Source organism: Corvus brachyrhynchos, unplaced genomic scaffold, assembly GCF_000691975.1.
Source record: "Corvus brachyrhynchos isolate BGI_N302 unplaced genomic scaffold, ASM69197v1 scaffold21, whole genome shotgun sequence".
In the NCBI taxonomy this organism is placed as follows: Eukaryota; Metazoa; Chordata; class Aves; order Passeriformes; family Corvidae; genus Corvus; species Corvus brachyrhynchos.
The window spans coordinates 7,712,112-7,736,173 of NW_008236924.1; the positions used below are offsets into that span (position 1 = coordinate 7,712,112).

Below are 24,062 nucleotides of genomic sequence, written 5' to 3' on the forward strand. Positions count from 1 at the left end.
GGCTGGCGGCGGGGCGGAGGGCGGAGCTGCCGGGCAGGTATGTGACGGGTCCGGCACCGTCGGTGCGGTGGTTGGAAGTAACATACATATGAAACAAATAACGTCTGGGACATTTCTGGTGCTGATCTGTCTGTGTGTATATAACCTCCAAACGTTGTTTTGGGTTTTCTTCGGTTTTTTGTTTGTTTTTCCACCGGGAAGATGTTAAATATTCTCGATCAGCCTAAATTATATATGAAAATATGTATTGAGGGCGCAATTTTGAGTGAGGATCATCCATTTGGTTTTGTCTCAGATTTTGTTTTCAGTTGTAGGAGTTTGGGCTTAGTGTAATGTATTTAAGCACTCTTTAGCATTTGTTTGGTTTATTTCTAGTATAGCTCAGTGAACCGCTTGGGTGGAGATCCTAAAAAGAGCTCTTGAAATGTATTGGTGGAGTTTCTCTTTGCATGTATTAGTTCTGCAGGCCCTCACTGTAAGTGCTGGCATGCTTTGGAGGGCTGTGTCTGATTTAGTGACCCATGGTAGTGGGAATGAGGTTCTGTGTTTGTGAAGAGTTTTAATTCTCTTTATGATTAGTTTTTTAAAAATTAGTAGTTACAATAAGTTTTTTTGGGCTTGTTTGCAGAGTTCCAACTTTGAGAAGTTTCCTTGACATCCATCCTCTAGTGATGCTGCTTTCTTTGGCCTTGTTCTAGAACTGCACCTACAGCTGTCAGCAGAAAGCAGTGTGCTGGTTTTGGCTTTGCAAATCTGGGCAGCCTGGCACCCTGTGTCTGCAGTTGAGAGCTGTGGTTATGTACTCAAGCTGCTGTCTGACTTGTTCAAGGAGGAGGAAAGAAAAACCCATGCAGAAAGGGTTTCTTCAAAAGGGAAATGTGTCAAGTGTTTGAGACTGTCTGAATTGTGAAAGTGTATCAGGGCTAAAATCCAGTTGAAGAGCCACTCTTGTAGCAGACTGCATTGGACGTGTGTCATCAGTACTCTTGCATTTTCATTGGTGTGTGAATTCATTACCTTCATTCAGCACTGCAGTTCTCTCCCCAGTTCTTTTCATCAACAACCTTCCACTTAATACTGTTTCAGGGGTGCAGCTGTCTCTAAACAGTGTGTTCTCAAAAGCTATGAAAGAACTGTAAAATGTGAACTGTGTAAAATAGTCAGGGCAGAATTTAGAGTAATGTGGGACATTCAGTGCTTTCATGGACTCTTCCATGCATAATGAATACTACTGTGACAATGGCAATGATATACTATCAAAAAAGAGTTCTTTTTAAATTCGTTCTGTCAGAAGAAGTGATGAGTTGGCACCAAGCAGTCAACCACTGTTTCGGAAATACTCTTCTAAGGTAATAATGTGGACTAGGTGTGATAAAGGCTAGGAAAAATGTATTTTCTACTCTTTGGTCTGTCTGTCTGTCCTTCCTCATAGTATCTTATAGGGATGGTTTCAGTTACTAGCCTGTAGTCTCACATTGGGCTTTTAGAAATACAAAACTGCAGTTGCATATCTGCACCTTTCTAGGGCATAAATCTTGGGAATAGACAAGAGGTATAAAACTTAAAACCATGTTTGTTTGGGTTTTTTTTTTTTGTCTTTAATATATTGGAATTCTGGGAAGCTATTACTTTTTCTGGTAGAGCAAAGCCTCTGAAAGATTTTTGGGTTTTTTTCCCCTGTAAAAATTTGGTTATGGAGAGTAGCTCTTAGACATTCTTACTTTGATATGATGTGGAGTAATCTAATTGTGGTTAGTCCACCAAAAAATAAAAAAAATATATATAATGGTCAGTCCTAGTTGTGGTCCCATCTTCAGAGCATCTAGAACAAATCCTGAGGAAAAACTATGCTGCTATTAGAAAACAGCTTTGCCTCTTCTAAATGGAAACAGGTATTACCCTCTTTCTCAAAATGTTTACTAGAACACAGTCATTAAAGACCTGTTGAGCTTTATCTCAGTATGTTCCTAATATTGTAAAAGTACATGGTACATGCTAATGGCAAAATAACTCAATGTGTCACATGAAGGACAGTACTGCTTTTCTTATGTGGAACAGAAGTATGAGAGATGATTGTTTTAATGGATAGGCAAGCTCTACAATACCATGAAAGTTAGGAGGCCTGGGACACAAAGTGTTTTGAATAGGGACTGTTGTGGAATAATCCCATGGTAGATGGTGTACAAAGGATTGCCCCTTCTCCTGCACTCCCCTCCCCAATGTATAATAAGTTATTTTTTCTATGGAATGTTTTGTCTTATCCAAGTTTTTTGTGTCTTGAGTTTATCTATTTCTTACAGTAATCTGCACATAATTGAATGTATTCTGAAGATATTTTTCCTTGTACATGATATGTAGATTATACATCTTAACAAAAACATGTAATTTAAAGTATTTTATTCATAAGGGATTTCATGCAATAAAGTTGGTATTTAGAAATTATCTGGATTGTGGCATAAGCTTAAATACATTGCAAGTATCAGAACTCTGAATTAATCGGAAGTATCAGGGTATTTCAACTAGTTTGTTTAACTAGGTCACATTGAGAAAGAATATCTTCCTATCTGGAGGCTGTATGTAGTAGATGAGGGATACCCTACAAGACTGAATTTAGCACTTGTGTGCTGTTAAGCAGTTTTTAAGTGCTACATGAAAGTCATCTTGAAAGCAGAGAAGCACATGGGAAAACATGCCTATCCTGTTTGTTGTGCTGAGGTGTGTAGAAGTTTTTGTCTGTTGTGCACGTGTCTGCTGCAGAATTTCAGGTCTTTCTGGGACTGAATGGGGAGCTTGGAGGGACTTTCAAACTGTAAGGGATTTTGAAACAGGAGTCTTCAGACTGCGACTTTTCACTGTGACTGTAGAATGGTGGGAAGGTTCAGTGCAGACTGGAGTTGCGTGAGTCTAGGAGATTGAAATTGTTTTCTGTGCCACTCTATTTTTCTGCATTTCCTTCCATTCTGCAGAGGTGATCATGTTCCTTGATCATTCTCCCTGGCAGCAAGGCACTTGCATGTTTTTGCGTATCAAAAGAATACATGCGGAGAAGGAACACCAGGAAGTGATGTAAGGCTTTGTCTCATTCCCTAAGTAATGTCTCATATTGCTGCTGTTGAAGGCAAAACACTGGGCTGGATTGGTGTTGGCAGTAGGCATATATTTAATGCTTCTTGTTGTAAAAGAGATTTTTAAGAACAAATGGAATGTCAAATGTTTCTTCAAGTACATTTTTATCTGCTTTGCGATTAAAATACAGTTCTGTGAAGAAGAGGTGAGTGCAAAAGTAGTGGATGTACATTTTCTCTGCTCACTCTGCGATACTTTGTTGGTGGCCTAAGTATAAAGTCCTGTGAATCCTTGTTATGCCACAAGGTTTTTTTCCCTGCTGATCTTTCTGTTTTCTCTGTTTTATGTGAGAAAGATAGGCATCCACACTGAAAAATATGCACATGTGGCAAAGAATGTCTTCTATGGCTCCATTGATTACTTTTCTCAGGGCTCAATAGGGTAATGAGGTATTCTCTAATCATTTGTGCTACTGAAATGGAAGGAACAGGGGTGATATGAGGGGGATGGAATACCTCTGCATTTGTAGCTTGTATAAGTTTACAGGATTTATTAAAAAAAATCTTGGCTTCTTTGTCAGTGTAACTGCAGTAGAGAAAACTCACTGCGACTTGAAACATTCACAAAAGGATCTTAGCAGATTTGATGTGGTTATCAAGTTACAGATGAGGAGTGGGGTGAGAAAGAAGTCTATTTCTGTCTTGTTACTGATTATGCTCTTTTGAGGTAGCGCTGCTGGGTACTGACTGCCTTGATTCCAGCGCTCACTCTTGGGAGTCCCTTTGGAGTGTCTCACCCACACTGGATAGTGACATTCTGTTGGCAAAACACAAAGGAAAATGGGGAGGTTTTCTTGCATAGTCAAGTTTTTTTGGCAGTTTTTGCATGCTTAGCACACAACAACGTCTTCCTAAATTTATTCCAGAATGTCATGCTTTTGTTGATGTCTACCTTGTTCATTTTGACATTAATTATTGTAGTCAGGGATGAATTTCATTTGTTAAGAGTTGCTTAGTATGCTAAATGACATTGAGGTAGGTGCTTCTGGAGAGAGAGTGACAGTTTCTGAGACATTCTTTTAAAGAATTTGCAACTTGAGAAGATTAGCTTTGGTTTCTTATTTTCAGATTATTGAGAAGGTGGCATTAAGCTCCAGGTCAAAGCTTGTTATTATACAAAGAGTGTGTGTATCACAAGGCAAATAATCTTAGAATCATTGAATTATCGAAACATCAAGGTTGGAGGAGACCTGTAAGATCATCAAGTCCAACTGTCAGCCCAGCACTACCACTGTAATCCCTAAACCACATCATCCAGTACCAGAGCCAGATGCCTCATAAACACCTGTAGGGATAGTGACTCTACCATCTCCCTGGGAAACCTATTTCAGTGCCTGACTACCTGAACAGTGAAAAATTTTTTTTTAACATCTACTCTGAATCTCCTCATCTCAGGTGAAATCCATTTCGTCTTGTCCTCTTGCTGCAGGCACAGCAGAAGAGACTGGCCCCCACCTTACTGCAACCTCCTTTCAGGGGGTTGTAGAGAATGATGAGATCCCCCCTGAACCTCCTCAAGACTAAACAAATGCAGCCTCCCTCAGCCACTCCTCATAAAACGTGTTTTCTAGACCTTTTGTGGAGCCTTGTTGGTCTTTGCTGGATACGCTCCAGCACTTCAATGTCCTTTTTAAAGTGAGGAGCCCAGAACTGAATGCAGCAATTGAGGCGTGGCCCCACCAGTGCTGAGTAGAGGAGGACGATCATTTCCCTAGTACTGCTGGCTACACTGTTCTTGATACAGGCCAAGTTTCCATTCAGCTTCTTGGTCACCTAGGCACGTGCTGGCTCTTACTGAGGTGGCTGTCAACCAGCACTCCAAAGTCCCTTTCTGCCGAACAGCTCCCAAGGCACTACTCCCCAAGCGTGTGGCTCTGCAGGAGGTTTCTGCAACCCAAGTGTAGGACCTAGTGCTGCAAGGACCCACCTTGTTGAACCTCATGTCGTTGTCCTTGGGCAATGATTTTGATTGAGTCTGTCCAGGTCTCTCTGCAAAGCCTTCTTACCCTCAAGCAGATCAACACTCCCACCCAACTTGCTCTTGTCTGCAAATTTACTGAGGATGCACTCAATCCCTATGTCCAGATCATCAATAAAGATGTTAAACAGGAGCAACCTCAAAACTGAGCCCTGGGGAATACCACTTACGACTAGCCCCAACTGGATTTAGTGCTGTTCACCACAACTCCCTGCACCTGGTGATCCAGCCGGTCTTTTACCCATCGAAGGGTCCAGTCATCCAAACCATGAGCAGCCAGTTTTTCTAGGAGTATGCTGTGGGAGGTGGTGACAGACGCTTTACTGAAGTCTGGGTAAGTACATCCACAGCCTTTCCCTCATCTATTAAATGGGTCAGTTTGTCATAGAAGGAGATGTAGGCTGGGCTTGTTTAAATCTTGAGTGAAGTAATAAAATGAACCTAATAGGTATTCTCATTTATTTGGGCAGGGTGGTAAGCTGTACTTCATTGCTTTTTTGAGTTTGTCTGCCTTTGGTGATCCTTGCCAAGTAGTTTAGGGGGACATGCCAGTGAGAGGTCCTCTCTGTGTTGTTACTTATAAAATCTCCCCATCTTTTAATCAAATTCTTAAATATTTTGCAAAAAAGCATATATTCCAAAGTCAGCATTATTGTAGTAATTAGTTATGACAACCTCTTTTCATATAACCTTTGTGATAAGAGAATCATAACAGGATTATTACCTCACTAATGCTGCATGCATTGTAAACAAATTATTCCATGTAGTTATTTTTCTGTGATAGTTTTCTCATTATGTCACATGCTACTGGCAAAGTAGCACAAATATAATACTAAGAAAGCTATAGGCCCACTGAAAATGGAAAGGTGTTCAGTCTAGTTTCCACCCTATTGCTGAAAATTGTTGAATTGGTGGAAGGATATCTTGAAAGGTCCGGTACTGTTTCTCAGCAGGGCAGCTTAAGCAGTAATGGAGTTCAAGAATTCATCAGGAGAATTACTTCATGTTCCTTCCCTCTTCCCTTGGACTTTGAGCTTTTGAGTCTGGGGGGAGGAGTGGGGTAGAGGAGTAAGCGGTCTCTAATACTTCTCTTAATAGGGTTTATTGGTAAAGCAGAGAGCTGTCTGTCTCTGTACCTTGTCGCTCCCCAGTGATCTTGTAATGGTTACAAAACTCTGTTTTGACCATCCAGCTTAAGGTGTTCCTTAACTGATTAGTAATTTTTTTGCCGTTCATCTGACATGTTTGATTATATTTGGCAAGTATGTAAGTTGTGTAGATGAGAGATTGGAATGTGACTTTTCTAACTCTTAATAGCTCCAGTTGTTAGGACATGGAATGAGATTTGTAACCTTAGCATTCTTGCCATGTCATTTCATATGACTTTAACAGTTGTCCTTTGTGATGGGAAAAAAGGAGGATGATATCTCAGAACAGCAATTTGGATTTGTAGTGTGTGTAGTGTGGTTTATATTGTTACACTTGTAAATAAGGTAATTAAAAATTTAGCAAGTAGGTAATTCTCAGTAATCTCGTGTCATCCAAAATATTTGCATTTGTTCAGGAACTTTAATAATGTACAAGACAAGACAAACATCTGGTTTAGAGTGGGTTTTGTAAACACAAACCTTGCAGGCTGAAGCATTTAGCTCTGTGAGTGTCAGTTAACCATACTGATACAGGCTGTCTGTTGAAGTGCCAAGTAAGAGGGTTGAAATTCTCTAAAAAATCCTCCTGCAAAAGAGGCTTGCACTGGGTCATTAGCTGCATTTTGGGATGAACAATTCTCATGTCTTTAATTTTGTATAGGAAAACGCAGCATTTGGAGCCAGTGATGTGTGTTTGGGGATAAATAATTGGTCATAGGTTAGTAATTGTGAATTTGATTCCCATTTCTTCTGTAATATTTGATAGCTATGCAGATGTGTTCTCAGTGTAAATATTGCAATACTTATCGTGATGTTTCTTACTAAAGCTGCTGTCTCATTTTCCGTAAGGATTGTAGGAATGTTATTTTCTATTAAGTGTCTGAAAAGAGATTAAATACCTTCTAATTTTTTTTTCAATCAGATCTTTGTGGAATTTGATGGCTGTAACTGGAACCAACATGCATGGGTGAAAGTCCATGCTGAAGAAGTTATAGTGTTGCTGCTGGAAGGATCATTGGTTTGGGCACCACGAAATGATCCAGTTATGCTTCAGGGGACTCGAATCTCGCAGGCACAGTGGCCTGCACTGGTGAGTATTTGACCAGAAGCCCTTAGATCCTCAGAAGTTTTCATCAGCTCCACTGTGAAACTTGAGGCTTGGATATTGTACAGGGCACCGTTTTGCAGGTTCAAAAATTTCTTGGGGATGGACTTTTACTAATAGGAGTTTCTTAACTGGCACTTAATAGCGCCTTTGGGAAAGCACTGGAGAGGCAGTATGCTTCCAGTTCCTGCCCCAGGAATTGCTATGACATATTTTACAGAAATGTGTTATTTACAGGTTAGTCTCTGAAGAAACGTGTTATATATCTGAAAAGATCATTTTGCCCTATTTTAAAATTTTATGTATGTTAGGCTTTTCTGAATTGTGAGAATAAGCCTTTTAGTCTTATGAAGGACTCTCCGGAGCTCTGTATGGTAAAGGCTGTTGCATCAATTAAGTAGGTATACCAGAAGGCATCTTGGGGAAGAGAACAGACTGCGTGCTGTGCCTGACATATTGAATTGGCCACTTCGAATCTAAAAAATTTATTTCCATTTTGCTGTCAGCATTAACTAATGTGACATGCAAAATTTTCTCATGTTTCTTGATGTGGTTAACCATATTGCTGTTTACATGGCAGCTACATGTCATGACACTTGAAAACAAAGCCAGTGTATTTTAGCTAGCATATCTGAATATACCCATTCTGCAGACATCCTGATGAGTCGTATATAGTGATGAGCATTCCTTATATATTTCTTCTCTTAGTGGCATCTGAAGAGGAAAGATTATATGTGAGAATCCTTCCCTCATTTTTATGCTGTTTAATTTTTATTATTTGGCCCTTCTTTTGTTTCTTTTCTCCTCCCACAGTCCTTGGACTGCTTGGGATCCTACTCTGCTTTTTAATACATTTTGTGCGTGGCTACATTGAAACATTTTTTCCCCATCAAGGATTGTGTGCCTTGGTAGAATTTGAATTTAGTGTTTCAAAGGGGCACTTGGGCACCATGCAATGATCAAGTTGAGCAAGTTCATCACTGCATCTTTCTCTGAGGATTTCTTTATTGCACTTGGCTTAAGGCAGAAGAAAACCAGGCCTTTACAGCAGAGACTCTGGAGAGAGTGTTTTTTCCAGAGGTGAAGTTTTCCTTTCAGTGTATTTCCAACTTGTCTCCAAAAATTAACTCCAGTTAATTTCATCTGGGAAACTGTTTTTACACCGGAACAGCATTTTTCAGTTGATTGCCAAATAGGTCAAAATCCAAGTGATTTGGGTGTATTACCATAGTCTGCATGCTGACTGTGTAATGATTGCAGAGTATTTCCACTACAACTCGAGCTTTACCTGTAGGCTTGCTGAAAAAATATTTCCCTACTCTGGACATCCACATGAGCATTGAAGCTTTCTCTAGGTACTACAGGCCTACCCAGATAACTGTATGGGAATGGAGATTGGAGTTAGTCAAAGCACCAGAGTACATATTGGCAATGGGTAACCAACTACTTAGCATTACAAAGGGGATGGTATGTTTCAGGGGTGTGGGGGATGGTGGGTTTTGTTGGGGTTTTGCTTTTTGGTTTGTTTTTGTTTGTTTTTGTTTGTTTGTTTGTTTAAGATATATCACTTATGAATGTGTTTTCATTCTTCATTGTCTCTTTTTTGTAGTCCTGTTTGCTTTCAGGAAATAGTTCTACATAAACTGAGAAAATAAATTTTTATATTTATACTGTTGTGTACAGGAGAATGGAGTGTAAACAAACTTGATGAGAGCTGTTAAGGGAAAAATGTCATGAATACTTGTGTGTTAAAATCATGTAAGTGTGAGCATGAGACAAATAACACTTCAAAGACTCTTGCTGGCAACATCCTCTTCCATCAGCAAATTATTTTATAAGGTTGTCTGATTCTGCTATTACAAGGTTTCTGAATCCACTAGGTATTTTTAGTGATTTGCCCTGCATCTTGAACATCAATAGTACACTTGCTATGAACTTCAGTTTTTCACAAAACACTGGCCAAAAATTCTCTCATTCAATAATAAGCATATAAATTCCTTACAGCTAACTTCTGTAGAAGAATAAAACCACTCCTTTCATAAGGCTGTATCTGAAATACGTTAGATAGTTTGAATCATTAACCAAAGCTTTTTTTTAACCTGAGCATCAGAAGGTGTTTACCTGTGAAAAACCAAATACCACCACAGGTGTTTTCATTTCTGCTTTAAGGTCTAATGAAAAAGTGGATCCAATTGTCTGTAATTCCTGCTTGTAATGCAAGAATTATTGGCTTAGACATAATGACTAATATTTTGCATTACAACTTGAGCACTGGGAGGTAGAAGTTGAGAAATTAAAATTTTTAATTTTTTAAAATCTAAAAAGCTTGTGAAATCAATTGTTGGTGGCATGTATGTGTGCTCAGTCATTTTGGTAACTTCTTTTTTTTTGTCACAGACCTTCACTCCTCTAGTAGATAAACTGGGGTTAGGCTCTGTGGTCCCAGTGGAATTTCTTCTGGACAGACATTTACGTTTCCTGTCTGATGCCAGTGGATTACGTTTATTTCAGGTATTTGAACTGTATTCAGTTAAAATGTGAATTTATCTTTGGGCTGTGCTTGTCAGATTAGTTTTGGTTTTTTCTTACTGTTCCACCAACATATCCATCTTTCTCCTTTCACTGCCCTGTCACATATTTGTGTTTGTTTCCCTGCATAGCCAGGTCCTTACACTGACCTCCATTTGCATGCGAAAAGTACTAATACTCTCTACATTGTTCAGTTGGAGAGCTAGATATCATTGTGTAGCTGATAATTGCAGTGGAAGTTTTGCAACAGCTTTTGCATAGTTAATTCTTTTATTCCCCCTGGCATGCTCAGTAATTTTTTTTTTTAATTTTACTTTTTTTTTTCTTGTTTGTCATCTCTGACTGCAGTCCAAGAAGAGCTGTCCTGTAAAACCTAATGATTCTATTACCCTAGAAGACTGTACTTTGTTAAAACTGTTTGTTTTTGGCAGATGGCAACAGAGAGTCAAAATCAGATTCTGCAGGAACAGCCTTCACTAAGAGAATCTGTCAATGCACTGATCAGCGACCAGAAGCTTCAGGAGATATTTAGTAGAGGTGAGGTGTGTTTTCTATCTCGGAGCTACTTTGTTGTGCAACAGCTGTAAGGCTATGCTGGAATTTGTGAAGGAGGATAGTAATAATATCTGTTACTGTTTCATTTGGAAGGTCAATTTTCTGTATTTTGCAAGTTCTTTACAAAGAAACATTATTTTATCACAGATACAGGTAAGGAGTTGCTGAGATACAACCAGAAATACCTACTGGGAATGGTCACTTAAGATGTAGTTAAAGTAGGACAATATCCATCTATTTACAGCTTCCCTATTTTAAGTTTTAGTTTTGAATTTTTAAAGTGTTGCTCCTTTTCTGTGGGTCTGTTCTGTAAATGTGGAAATTGAGAATTGAAGTTCCTTTGTATTTGCTGATCCTCAGAAACTTTCTTTTGTAATGGCAATTCAAATTTTGACATTTCGATAATTAATACATCAGTTGTTTAAGTTGAATATACGTGTGGATGTGGCTGGTCAGCATAGAGTTAGTACCTTATCTGTTGTCTGGGTTGTGTATTAGGGTTAAGCCTGATTGTGGCTTTTGTTGTCAGATTTGGGTCATTTTGGTCAAGTGCTAAAATAATTTCTATGCAGAGTTTGTGTGCCAGGGAGGCACCCTAGAGACAGACCACTGTCTTACATTTGAAGGATGATGTAATTCTTAAGGGAATTTGGTGCCTTTTGGTCAAATAAAATGTGTATTCATAGAAGTTCTATGAGGACAATACTTCTTACATGAGCAAGTAGCTTAAGAATTGTCCAGTTCGAAGCCTTCTTCTGAAGTCCCTAATTCTGGCTGTGTCACAACAGGTTGTTGGATCACGTGGATTTTGATGATCCAAGATTAGCAGAGGTTTATTTTGTCTGGGCTTAGGGTAGGAGGAAAGCTCAGCATGCTGATGTGGAGAGCAAGGGGAGGGTGAGAGGAGACCTTTATGTAGATAATCTGTTACCTGTGTGAAAGAACTAAGACTGGTTGATTTAGAGATGTTGGATATCCAAATACGTTTCTACTCTGAAACGCATGGGGTTTTTTCTGGGATTTGACACATCTGAACTAAGTCAGAATACTGGGACTGGTTACTGGATTGAAGCTGCATGATTACTAACCTGTAGGTTAGAAAGCAAAATAATTTAGTTCGCAAGGAGCCCCCATCCAGCATGATTTTGTCAAAGGAGTGAGTTAATTTTGGTCTTTCACGTTTGGTTTTTTTATGTGTAAACTGTATTCATTTTGTCGTCACAGTAGCTTTGAGTTACAACAATGAGGACCTATTGACTTTTTAGGATAAAATGCCTGGTTACACAGAATTTTTAGCAGAAGCCCTAGTGTTTTAATTTCTTTCCACCTGGAAGATGACACGTCAAGTCCTAATTAAGTGCACAGAACCATTTTTTTGTATGACTCCTAACTAGTATGACGCAAAGCTTGTTTGGAAAATGTACTCAAAGTCCTTATTTTCCAGGTCCTTACAGTGTCCAAGGCCAAAGAGTTAAAGTTTATCAACCAGAGGATGAAAATAGCTGGCTCTGTGGTGTTGTGAGCCACCAAGATCCAATAACTCGTCTTATGGAGGTGTCTGTGACTGAGGTAAAAATACGAAGCACTGCTTTGGTGTTCCTAAAATATCATGCCTCAATATCTGTATGTGGAGAATGACAGCTTCGCCCAAACTTACTCTTTTGGTTTGTTTTTTTGCTTTAAAAGATGAGTAATGATTTGTGTTGGGATTCACAGTATTTTTCTAGTATTTTTTCCTATTATGTTGACTTTCCAGAATAAATGATGTCACACAGACTATTAAAAAAAGAAAAGCTGTAAGAATTTCAGTACTGTGAACTAAAAATGTAACCTCCAAGCACAGATACAGAGATTGGATATTTGTTGCTCCTTTTGGGGAGAAACTGGTGAGGATACTTAGGCTAAACTGAGGTGCTTCTTCCAGTAGTCCTTTCTACACCTAGAGGAGTGAACATGGAGAGGGCTGGAACAATGTTGAATCAAATTTAAGAGCTGTGTTTAATGCATGAGTACCTCTAGAAATGCTCAATAGAACAAATATACATGGAAACAGCAGTAGGAATCAAATGCAAAAGTTTTTCAAATAGAGAAGGAGCAAAAGGATAGAAGGTGAACTGGAAGGCTGTAGTATTACTAAGAAAGTGAGACAGAAGGAAAAGGTAAATGGGAGAGGGCCTGCACAGTAACTGTGTATTTAGGTCTCTTATGTTGATACTATATACTTTGAATTAAAAATTAACCTCTGCTTTTCTTTCTCTTACCTCCTCATTATCAATCCGTATAAAAATTAGAGTGGTGAGATAAAGTCGGTGGATCCTCGACTGATTCATGTGGTGATGGATAACACTTCTCCAAGCGAGGTAGTACAGCAGTTCGTTCAAGTCTTGTATATACAGTATGAAACTTCATAAAATTTTTGATCTGAAATAAGTAAAATCTGGAAAGGACTAAAAAATTCTGCAGTGTTCACTGTAGATTTTGGATAATTTTCATAATTTTCCTCTTAAATTTGGAACAGGAAAATTTTGTTTACCATTTTGATGGTCATAGCTTTCTTTAAACAATCTTCTCTTTTTGTTCAGGCCTGTTTACTAAGTTTAGCATGGATCGTGGAGGGGGGATCAGTAACTGTGTAACCGTGGTGGTTGTTCTCCATTTTAAGGTGTAGTGTTGCTGCCTTTTTCTAAAAGGATCATTCTGTGCTGGTTCACAGACCTTTTAAGGCATTTCTAAAAATTGCCATCTGGCTTCTCTGCCTTGTAAGCAGGCTTGTGTGTTTGTGGCATTTCATTGCTTCAGTTGAGAGGTTCCATGATAACATTTGAACCTGAATTTTTACCGTAGGCTAAAGGGCAAGCTATCTCCTGTAGTTAAATATTGTAGGCTTTGTGTAGTGGACAGACAGCGTGCCCTTGAAAAGAGTCGTGGGGTCTATACTTGGAGAAAAAATTAGTGTGCAGATGGTATTCATACATTATGAAGAGCTTTGTTGGAGTATTGCATATTTCTCAAAATTTGGCGTGATGTTCATGCTACAGCAAGGTAGCTCAGCTAAAAAATTTCTTGTGCAGATCTTATTCTAGTACAAAAAAGACAAGACTGCACTTAATGCTTGTGTTCTGTGCTCACGTAGCATCTCTCTTTAGATGTCTCAGTTTCTGATAAAGTGTTCCTAAACTTCAGAGCAGTGTAATATATTCTGTTCTTACAGAAAAGAAGTTCTTTGAATGGGTATCCTGATTGTTCTGTTTAGTGATTGCATGGCTTTGTCTATTACAGGGAGGGGGCCTAAAAGCAGCTAAATCATCAACTAAAGGGAAAAAGAAGAAAGAAAGCCTGGAGGGAAAGGACGGAAGGAGGAGGAAAAATGTATCAGATCCTGGTTGTGATCCTGCAACAAAGAAGCTAAAGGAGAGGAGTGAGGCAGATAGCAATGGTAGTGACGGAGGTGAGGCAAGCAGAGGTCCTTGGAAAGGAGTCTCCAGTAGTGAAACAGGACTGGATCCAAGGGCCAAGCAGTTGCCTTCGTTTATTCCTCAGATTAATCGCAATATTCGTTTTGCTACTTACACCAAAGAGAATGGCCGAACACTGGTAGTCCAAGACGAGCCAGTTGGTGGTGACACACCATTGCCCTTCACTCCATTTTCTTCTGTGACTGGACAACCATTACTAGTTGGATCTGGATGTAAAGAGGCAGGAAAATCACTGGAACAGGTTGGCCAAGGCACAGTGACTTCTACAACTGCAGTTACTACACCTGCTTTGACACCGACAACTGTGAGAATCTCTGATACCAGTTTGCCAGCTGTTACTGGACAGGAGAAACTGAAAGCAGTCCGATCCCAAGCCCAGGGAGAGGTGAGTAGCTCATGATCCAACATGTTTCAGAAAGATTTATGTGTTTGCAGCAGATGTTCTGCAACATACTCCTGTTACAATGTGTGTCCACGGAATTGAAAAAGCCTGCTTTTTCTCTCCTGAGTCTGTCTCCTTCCGAAGAAAACCTGTTACCTGACCTAAGAAATTACTCAAAAGAAAATTAAGATGATTGGTGAAGGAGTATTAAGAGACAACTGTGTAGCACTCTTATGCTTATTCAGCCTTAATCTGAGAAATGCAGCTTTAACATAACACTAAGCACTGCATTTAATTAATTTTGTTGCGTCATATGGCAGATAACCTGCTTAAAATCTCTTGCCTTTATATAAACAAATCTGCGTGAAAATGCGTACTGAGTTGAACATTCAAGTTACTTTAAAAAAAAAGCCTCAAAACCAGAAAAACTATAAACCTACATTTAGAGGACCTTTAACAGATGCCTGTCTTGTGTGTTAGAGCTGTGGTATCTATATAGTAGTAAAATGAGCCAGTTCCATTGTATACAATCTAGGACTAAAACCAAAGAAATAATTAAAGTATTTGAGATGAGAGCTCAGTCTGAAAGCATCTTGAAGGCCTTTTAGTTATGTCTTTGTTTACAATGGAAAGAGTAGAAAAATAGAAGGGAAACCCTGTTAAAATAGAAGACTTTTTAAATAAATCAAATGAAGATTTGTAAAAACAAAACAAAAATGAAACTGACCTCAGTAAGTACAACAAAAATAAAGAATCTCGCCATCTACTGTATAAAAAAAGAAAATGGGAGATACGTTAAGAGAGTCCAGTGTGATTGCCTGGAGGTTAAAGGCATTGTTATCATCCCTGTCTTTTGTATAAGCCAATGGAATTGGTGGAAGGGTTAGATGTTTACCTTGGGATAAAGATGCCTAGGTGGTAAGGTGTAAAGGAGAAATAAAATTGTTGAAAACAGGAGTGTTGCATAATGAGCATAATACAATGTAATATGACCTCTTCTATCCCCCACCCCCCCAAAAAATAAATAAATTCAGAGTTGGGAGCAACTACAGATTGTGTAATTGTACTGAGAAATTACGGTATCACCTGTCCTTCTTTCCCTCTCTCCAACCCCAAATCACTTTTTTAAAACATTTATAATTTGGCTTCAGAGTTGGCAGGCAGACTATTAGTCCATTTTAAACTATTTTTTTTGAGGGAAGGAACCTGACATAAATCAGTAAGAGTGTTGTAGGTAGTTCACATGTGTTACTGTTTCAGACTGTCTGCTATATCATAGTGTGATTTGGTCCTTGAGATGACTTCAAAACCTTGGTTTCCATTCAAATTCATATTGTTTTTAAAACTATTAGAACTCAGTTTTCTAAAATTATTTTTATGTCTAAAAATAAATATCTGAAATTCTAATATCTGAAAGAACTGTTAATGGGTTATTAAAGTTATTACAGCTGGAGATTGGTAATGAGGAGCAAGCTAAACATTAGTATGCAGTAGAGTAGGTGTGCAGGGACACTAGTGACCAGTAGGATGTGTTGCACAGAGTCTGTGGTTGTATTTAACATGACCTTGAAATAAAATTGTGTTAATGATGAGCAAATTTCTAAGTGGAAACTCAAAAAAAAAGGAGTAGAGCTGATCTAAATGATTCTATGAGGAATTAATCCCAGTATATAATAGTTACAGTAGGACTGTCAGAATTGGAAAATCTGGACAAGTACCAACTGAGAAGAGAGCAAGTGAATATTCCGTATCGCAGTTATGGTTCTAGTAGAAATCTGCCATTCACAAAACTTTCTAGTATTTAGTGGTCATAAAAGCTAAGCCTTTTGTGCTTAACCTCTAGTGAGTAATTCCCTGGAAGGCACTGTGTCCTAGGCATCTATCTACCTGTCAGCAGATGCGGCTTGCTGGGACCAGGAATAGTTTGTCTGCTAACTGCTAGGGGGCTTGGTTTGTTTAATTAACTTGCAAACTAAGTTACTTATTTCAACAGTGCTACTTAAGTAGATGGAGCTTACCAGAATGATCTTGGGTGAGGGTGAAAGGTGGAAGGGTATTCCAAAGCAGTTTCAATTAAGGTTCCCTCGTTGTTGATTTGACTTCAAAGGATCAGCAGTTTTACTAAGTTGCTTTTGTATGAATTAGTTCACCTGTCTTGTGTCTCACCTTTGTTCTAAAGTGCGATAAGACATTAAGTGTTAGTTTTCTTTGTGTGTCTTCAGTTTCAATAGCTTGTGGGTAGGAATCTTTAAAGAAGTTTCTTCATTGTAAGTATGTCTGCTGGAAATTTCTATTCCACATGGGTAAGTAGAATGCTAATGGTACGATGAGATGAACCAAACTATTCTTGAATCAAATAACAATCCTATAATAGACTAATGCTTATTAATTTTGTTTCAGAATTCCCGAAATTCACTTTTGACTTCTTCTGGATTTGGAGTCTCTCTTCCAAGTGCTTCCCAGTCCTTGGTATTTGGGGCTGGAAGGAGCCAATCAAATGGAGTGATGGCTCCAGAAAGCAAACCTTCTGGATTTCCTTTTGGCTGTGGTACTGGACAAGAAGCTCAGAAAGATTCTGATTCATCCAAGAACTTGTTTTTTCAGTGCATGTCCCAGAATCTTCCTTCCAGTAACTATTTCACAGTCATTTCAGAGAGCTTGACTGAAGATGTCTCTAGTCGGGACTCATTCAAGCAATGTACAGAGAGTGTGGGTGCTGGGACTTGTAAAGGTAAAGTTATTTCAGTGGACACTAAGCCGGGAGCCCAGTCTGGTAGTTCTGTGGAGCGGAAGCTGCCTGTAGAATCTATGCCTACCCTTACTCCAGCCTTTTCACGAAGTCTGTTGAATACTCGTCCCCCTGATAGTCACGAAAACCTATTTTTACAGCCCCCAAAACTGTCACGAGAGGAACCCTCAAACCCTTTCCTGGCATTTGCTGAGAAAGCAGAACTTAGTCCTTTCAGTGGCTTTGCATCTTCATCTCAGACGGGGGTTTGTGCTCCCTCGACACCTGTGGGTCATAAGGCCACTTCTGGCTGGCCAGAAACACTCACCTCTACAGACTCTTTAGCTAAGAAGAAAACATTGTTTATAACAACTGACTCCTCAAAGATGATCTCCAGTGCTTCTGGTTCAACAGCTGCTGCTGGTGTTCAAAGCCCTTCCACTGTAGGGAATGGCCGTTTCCGCTCACCGACCAGCAACCTGACACAGCCTATCGAGATGCCCACACTTTCCTCCAGCCCAACAGAAGAAAAACCAGCTGTTGGGCCTGGGCAGCAGGACAATCCTCTTCTGAAAACTTTTTCTAATGTGTTTGGCAGACATCCACCTACCCTTTTCTCTTCACATGTAGAGTTTCCACAGGAGAACAAAGCCCCTTTTGAAGCTGTGAAAAGGTTCTCGCTAGATGAGCGGAGCTTAACATCCAAACAGGACTCTGACTCCAGTACAAATAGTGACCTGTCAGATTTGAGTGACTCTGAAGACCAGTTGCAGGCTAAGGCTTGTATGAAGGGTATCCCAGACCACTTGATGGCGAAGCTAGGCCCCAATGCGGAGCGCAATGCAGAATTACTGCTGGGTAAAGGAAAGGGGAAACAAGCCCCAAAGGGCCGGCCCCGCACAGCTCCCCTAAAAGGTGATGACTTGAATGCGGATAATGTTTTGGAAGCAGCTCACCGACCAGCAACCTGACACAGCCTATCGAGATGCCCACACTTTCCTCCAGCCCAACAGAAGAAAAACCAGCTGTTGGGCCTGGGCAGCAGGACAATCCTCTTCTGAAAACTTTTTCTAATGTGTTTGGCAGACATCCACCTACCCTTTTCTCTTCACATGTAGAGTTTCCACAGGAGAACAAAGCCCCTTTTGAAGCTGTGAAAAGGTTCTCGCTAGATGAGCGGAGCTTAACATCCAAACAGGACTCTGACTCCAGTACAAATAGTGACCTGTCAGATTTGAGTGACTCTGAAGACCAGTTGCAGGCTAAGGCTTGTATGAAGGGTATCCCAGACCACTTGATGGCGAAGCTAGGCCCCAATGCGGAGCGCAATGCAGAATTACTGCTGGGTAAAGGAAAGGGGAAACAAGCCCCAAAGGGCCGGCCCCGCACAGCTCCCCTAAAAGGTGATGACTTGAATGCGGATAATGTTTTGGAAGCACAAAGAGGTGGGATACTGGGTTATCTCCTGTGTAATGAACTGCGTGAACTAACCACAGTTGTAAACCTCATTCATGCTCAGTAGACAGCACGCAGGATGCTTACAAGGCTGAAGCTTAATGCTTCTTGTATGTGAATTTGATGTTCACTTTGAGAAATGTTTAAGCATGTATTTGTCAGAACAGAAGTGTGGTATGCTGCAGGCTTGAACAGACTTTCTGGTTTTACGTGGGTATGAACATACAGATCTCTGAAAAGATGATTGTTGGAGCCAGTATCCTTTTGCTGTTTCAGTTAACTAATAGATTTTTACTTTGCCTCACCCAGTTGGCCAGTCTGTGCTGAAAGATATGAGTAAGGTGAGGAAGCTGAAGCAGTCAGGTGAGCCTTTTCTCCAGGATGGCTCTTGCATCAATGTAGCTCCACATCTGCACAAGTGTCGGGAGTGCCGTCTGGAGCGGTACCGCAAATTTAAGGAGCAAGAGCAGGATGACTCAACTGTGGCATGTCGCTTCTTCCATTTCCGGAGGTGCTCCAATTCTTCCTTTCTTTATATGTAGTCTATGTGCAGAACTTGGGCCATGTCTAAGCACGAAGTAATTATGTTTTACTTATTAAATATGCTTGGGGGTACAATAATGAAGGTTTTGAGTGTCTTGCGTTTCCCTGCATCACCTGACCGGAATTCCCTCACTGGGCCGGAAAGAGCTGCTTTTCAAAGATAAAGCTGTAGGATACTAAGTGAGCTGCCAGGTACAGCCTCAGGAAATTGAATTTGCTTTATTGGGTAGAATTTTACTTCTGGGTAGCAATTTGTATGCAGTAACTCTCCCTCCTTCACAAGACATTCAGAACAAAGGTAAAATTTTAATCCACTCAGCAAGTAACTGGACATTGCCAGCATGAGGCTAATGTTTGACCAGATTCTGTTAAGTACAGGACTAAATTTTAGGAGTAGAACACTATGTCTGTGTTCTCTCTGTGTTGCGCACATGTCTTACACTGTTGTGTTTCGACCTGTCATGTTTCTCTTCGTCTTCCTTAACTGCCTATTCTAGCAAGTGCTATGCATCTTTTTCCAAAAGTATGTTCATTGACTTTCTGGCATGTAAAGGATGAAGTGAATTTTTAGTATGTGTCACCCATCCAGTAAGCATGCTGCTTCTTTTCCTAAACTTGTTAAAAATTAATCTAGCTTGAGGTTAAAGATAAGATGGGTTCTGCTTAAGAATGAAGTTACCTTTGATATTGACAGGAGATGTTTAGGGTTCTGTCGTACATTTTTACGTCTTTTACCCCACAAGAATTAGGAGGGTCAACAGCTACTGGTAAAACAGTAGTGATTCATCTATGGGGAGAGCAGTGCAACAAGGATTTTTGCATATCTCTTAATGTGAGCTGTTAGAAGAGTTGCTGAGTGCTGGCAGCCCTAACCAGAACTGAAATACTGTTTTCTCAAAAGTTGGGAAAAACTTTCGCATGAATTAAAATTGAGAATGACAACCATTCAGAATTTTGCAAGCAGCATCATGCAGCAGGTCAAATTGAGTTTTGTCATCTCTTTCTATTAATAGGATAGAGAAGTGGGATTTTAACAAGCTGTAGCAATTCCTTTTAGGTGGAATTTCCCACCAATGTTTACTAGGACCTTGGGATTTGTTCTAGTGGGTGTTGCAGGCACAGCTTTGTATGCCTTATTCTCTGCGTTACTGGGATGTGCATAATAAGTGTATTGTCTGTAGAATATAGCACTTTAGCTGAAGTCTTTTTTCCCCCCCTTTCTGGGTTTATGTTCTGATATAGATGTCATTATAAGTTAATTAAAGGTGGTTAAGCAGTTTCTCAATTACTCCATCCTATTTCGTGCAGGCTGGTATTTACCCGGAAAGGTATACTACGAGTAGAAGGTTTCTTGAACCCACAACAAAGTGACCCTGATGCCATGAGCCTTTGGATTCCTTCTTCCTCTCCTGCAGAGGGGATCGATCTGGAAACTTCCAAATATATCCTGGCCAATGTTGGGGACCAGTTCTGCCAGCTTGTTATGTCAGAGAAGGAGGCAATGATGATGGTAGAGCCACATCGTAAGTTGGGCTTTTGTCATGGGTTTTTTTTTCCATCCTCTCTGTATAATGCATGTACAATACAGTGGAATAGAATTGAAAATGTCATATAATTTCGTGTTGAAATGCTTCTCCTGCTCTTCCAATGAGAAGGCTATGTTCACCTCCTTGGGGTGTAACTGTGGGACCAGCATTTGAGACTTCCTTTTGGATGAGTGCAACATTACTACCAAGGAAGCTAGTGGTAACTGTCCTAGACATTAAATTATTTTTTTAATAACTAAATGCAGAAATCAGCTGGCTCATGCTCCTAAGAAAATAGAAATAAGCCAGAGTACCTACCACACTGAGCAGCTATGCTTTAATGAACAGATTTTCTGATCTATTTGTGTCCTTTTATGCTCCAGGCACATCATGTAAAAGCTCACGGTTTTTGAGGGAGCAATACCTTCATTCAGCCCGCAAGGACTTAGCTGAGCAACTAGTTGCCAGCTTTGCACTTCAAGGGGAAAAGGTTTAAGGAAAAAAAAAGGTAGCCGGTTTAGCTTATCACATGGATAACTGACTATCTGATTTTTTTCCCTTTAGTTTCTGGAACATACAAGGGCAGCCATTCGGAGAGCCCCTTCCTTAGCAAATATGTTGGTTTAGAATCTGAATAGTTAACAGAGATCTGATTTTAGTGTATGTGTATTATGTGGTGGAACTAAATACACATTCTCTGTGGTTTTATGTATTGACATCACTTGTTCATAAAACTAGCAGAAGATTTGTAATTTTGCTGGAAGTTCCATTAGTGCTCCTTTAAATTCAGTTATTACAGAACACTGCAAGGTGCTGCATTTCCTTGTAGTGTGCCTTTTGATACCTGACCTTACCTATTCTTAGAAATGGGAACTTGATAGTGTCACTGGACTAGCAACTCAAAGAATGGGGCTACGAATGTAAAAAGTATGTGTTTCTGTACTCTGCCTTCAGGTCATGTTGCTGTGAATTTTTCAATGTTGCTGTGATATTCTCAAATTAGGTGGGAGAAATGAAAAATGTCAAAGCAATAATTCGTAGTGTGCCTTCTCTCTATAGAGAAGGTGGCATGGAAACGAGCAGTACGTGGTGTGAGGGAGATGTGTGATGTATGTGAGACAACACTCTTCAATATTCATTGGGTTTGTCGGAAGTGTGGTTTTGGGGTCTGTCTGGACTGTTACCGGCTGAGGAAGAACCGTCCACGTAGTGGTGAGTACTGGGCATTTTTCCCCCACTGTAATCTTTGAACTGACTATAGGCAGGGAATAGTTTCTGGGAAGTTGCAGAAGGTTTTGTGAGAGAGTTACTGAGTATCAGCTTGGAAGGCTGCATGTTTAGAACTTGTCTTGTATGCTGCTGTTCCATTCTTCATTTCCTTATGTACCTGTGTTTTATCTATTTGTTTAGGATGTGATTATTAAAATTACAGCATTAGCAGGCATAGAGTGTCTGCTGAGACAGTCAACTATATAGTTCTGTCCTTTCCTCAGAAAGTATAAAAGAAATATTGAGTAGTGTCTTAACAGTTCAGAGCTGTCGCAAGGGGAACTAGTAAGCAGACACTGAAGAGAGCTGCTGTCTTTAACAAGGAGTTAGATTGGAAAGTTTTCTTCTTTTTTTTTTGATTCCATGACACACCAGGGCTTGTAATTCAGGAAGAAGTTAAGTAAGTTCAATTTTAGGAAATACAGGCATGAGAAAGCAGATACCTGTTTGGGGTTTTTTGTGTACTTTACTGTTTTGAGACCACTCTGGTAGCATGGATGCTAACAAATGGCAATCTCAGTAAGATTAATTTGTGAGAGTTCCATTATTATATGGAGCAGATGTATAAAATTCTGTATGTTAATAAGTGTGAATACCGCTGTCTATTCATTATGATAACTTAGAAAAGCATAATGAGAACAAGAGTATCATATTTTAGAAAGTGAGGTTAGAAACCAAAATTTTTAGTGATTGAAAATAAGCTGCTAGAGATGACTGAGGGAAAATTACTGTGATAGCTGTATACTATGAAGAGGCAGAAGTTGCTGTATATCCAGTCCTAATGGTCTGTATTTATAGTTTACTGCTGAGATCACCAGGTTAGTTTCCTGCACTGTAAAGAATCTAAAGAAACAATATTAACGCACAAATACTCTGTATGGTAAAGTTTTAGTACAAAATCTGGGTTTTTTCTTTATTCCAGAGACAGAGGAAATTGGTGATGAAGAAGTTTTCTCATGGCTGAAGTGTGCAAAGGGTCAGTCTCATGAACCAGAGAATCTCATGCCAACACAGATCATCCCTGGTACAGGTAATGCTTGAAACATGAAAGGAAAAATAGCAAATTTTGTATTAATTCTGAGAAAGCAAGTGGAAAAAAATATAAAGATGGGTGATGTTGTAGCTGATACCTCTTCTAACATGGATTTAGAGGACACTCCCACTTGCTACAGCAGAAGGGTTGAAGGGAAGGTAACCCAAGTACGACCAAACTGTGGATTTGAAGTGCGCATCCTTCTAATATTAGCTGTGACTTGTGCTCAGCTGTTTTTAAGTTGTATCAGTAAATTTGTTTAAGTAGCGAGAAAGAGTTTTTTGGGGATGGTTTGTTTTTATTTTTCTTCTCTGGTGAGGGGGAGGGAAAGCTTGCAGCTTTCTATGTTGCTTTTCCAGCAGATGTCAAGGTGATTGAATTTCCCTAATCATGCATGTGAGCATGATGCTTCCTGTAGTTGAAGTAAGAACACACTGTCAACAGGCTCCCCTTGGCTGAGTGGACTGGAGTAAAACCCAGCAGTGAGGTTTTCTTTGTTGGCTTGGTCCCTAATTTTTACGCATGAGTTCTCAACCTGTTCATCACTGTTTTTCAAAGACAGCTCTGTGTGGACAGTATGTTGTTTTATGTGGGGAACACCTCCCCACAGTGCACCAGTTCTTTAATTCATTCCATCGCGTTGCGGTGATAAAGATTAGATTGTTGCTTTCTAGTTGCACAGTGACTTCTGGCTCCTCCTGCTCATCACCCAAACTGCATGCATTAGTATGAAGAGGCCCTCCATCTGGGCTATCAGCCTTGCCCCTCTTGACAGGAACATGCCCAAATTCCTTTGAGTTATTTCACAGGTGTGTCCCTGTTGCTTCCTAATAGCTAAGTAGCCCCTGGCTCTTGTCTGTTGCTCAAATCTGCATCTCCTTTCCCCCTAGTAAATCTAGTTTTAAAGTTCTCCATATAAGGCTGGTCAACTTGTTGGCAGAGACTCTCTTGCCCTGCTTGGGCAGGTGAATCCCATCTGCTCCCAAGACACCTGACTTCTCAGAAGTAGATTTGTGGTCACAGAAGGCAAAACTGTTGAGTATGGCATCAGCCATGCAGCCAGGTATTCACCTGTTCAATTCATTACATCTCTCTGTGTACCAGGAGGGTAGAGGTGAACACCTGTGCTCCAGATCCTGTCAGCATTGCTTCAAGGGTTATCTAGCTTCTTGTGGTGGTTCAAAGTCACCTCATTGCAGTATTGTTGGAC

At 39.9% G+C, this 24,062-nt stretch overlaps 1 protein-coding gene across 1 annotated transcript in view; it reads left to right on the forward strand.

The window, feature by feature from the left end:
* The first annotated feature begins 5,648 nt into the window (after positions 1–5,648).
* Positions 5,649–24,062, forward strand: part of KDM3B (lysine demethylase 3B) — a 45,056-nt gene continuing 26,642 nt past the window's right edge. Inside the window, exons 1-12 of the mRNA XM_017728064.1 lie at positions 5,649–5,654; positions 7,174–7,341; positions 9,754–9,867; positions 10,317–10,422; positions 11,885–12,009; positions 12,732–12,800; positions 13,720–14,301; positions 16,699–17,941; positions 18,791–18,992; positions 20,333–20,547; positions 21,610–21,762; positions 22,742–22,849. Coding sequence (XP_017583553.1) covers positions 5,649–5,654; positions 7,174–7,341; positions 9,754–9,867; positions 10,317–10,422; positions 11,885–12,009; positions 12,732–12,800; positions 13,720–14,301; positions 16,699–17,941; positions 18,791–18,992; positions 20,333–20,547; positions 21,610–21,762; positions 22,742–22,849 — 3,091 coding nt within the window. The remainder of the gene's footprint in view (positions 5,655–7,173; positions 7,342–9,753; positions 9,868–10,316; positions 10,423–11,884; positions 12,010–12,731; positions 12,801–13,719; positions 14,302–16,698; positions 17,942–18,790; positions 18,993–20,332; positions 20,548–21,609; positions 21,763–22,741; positions 22,850–24,062) is intronic.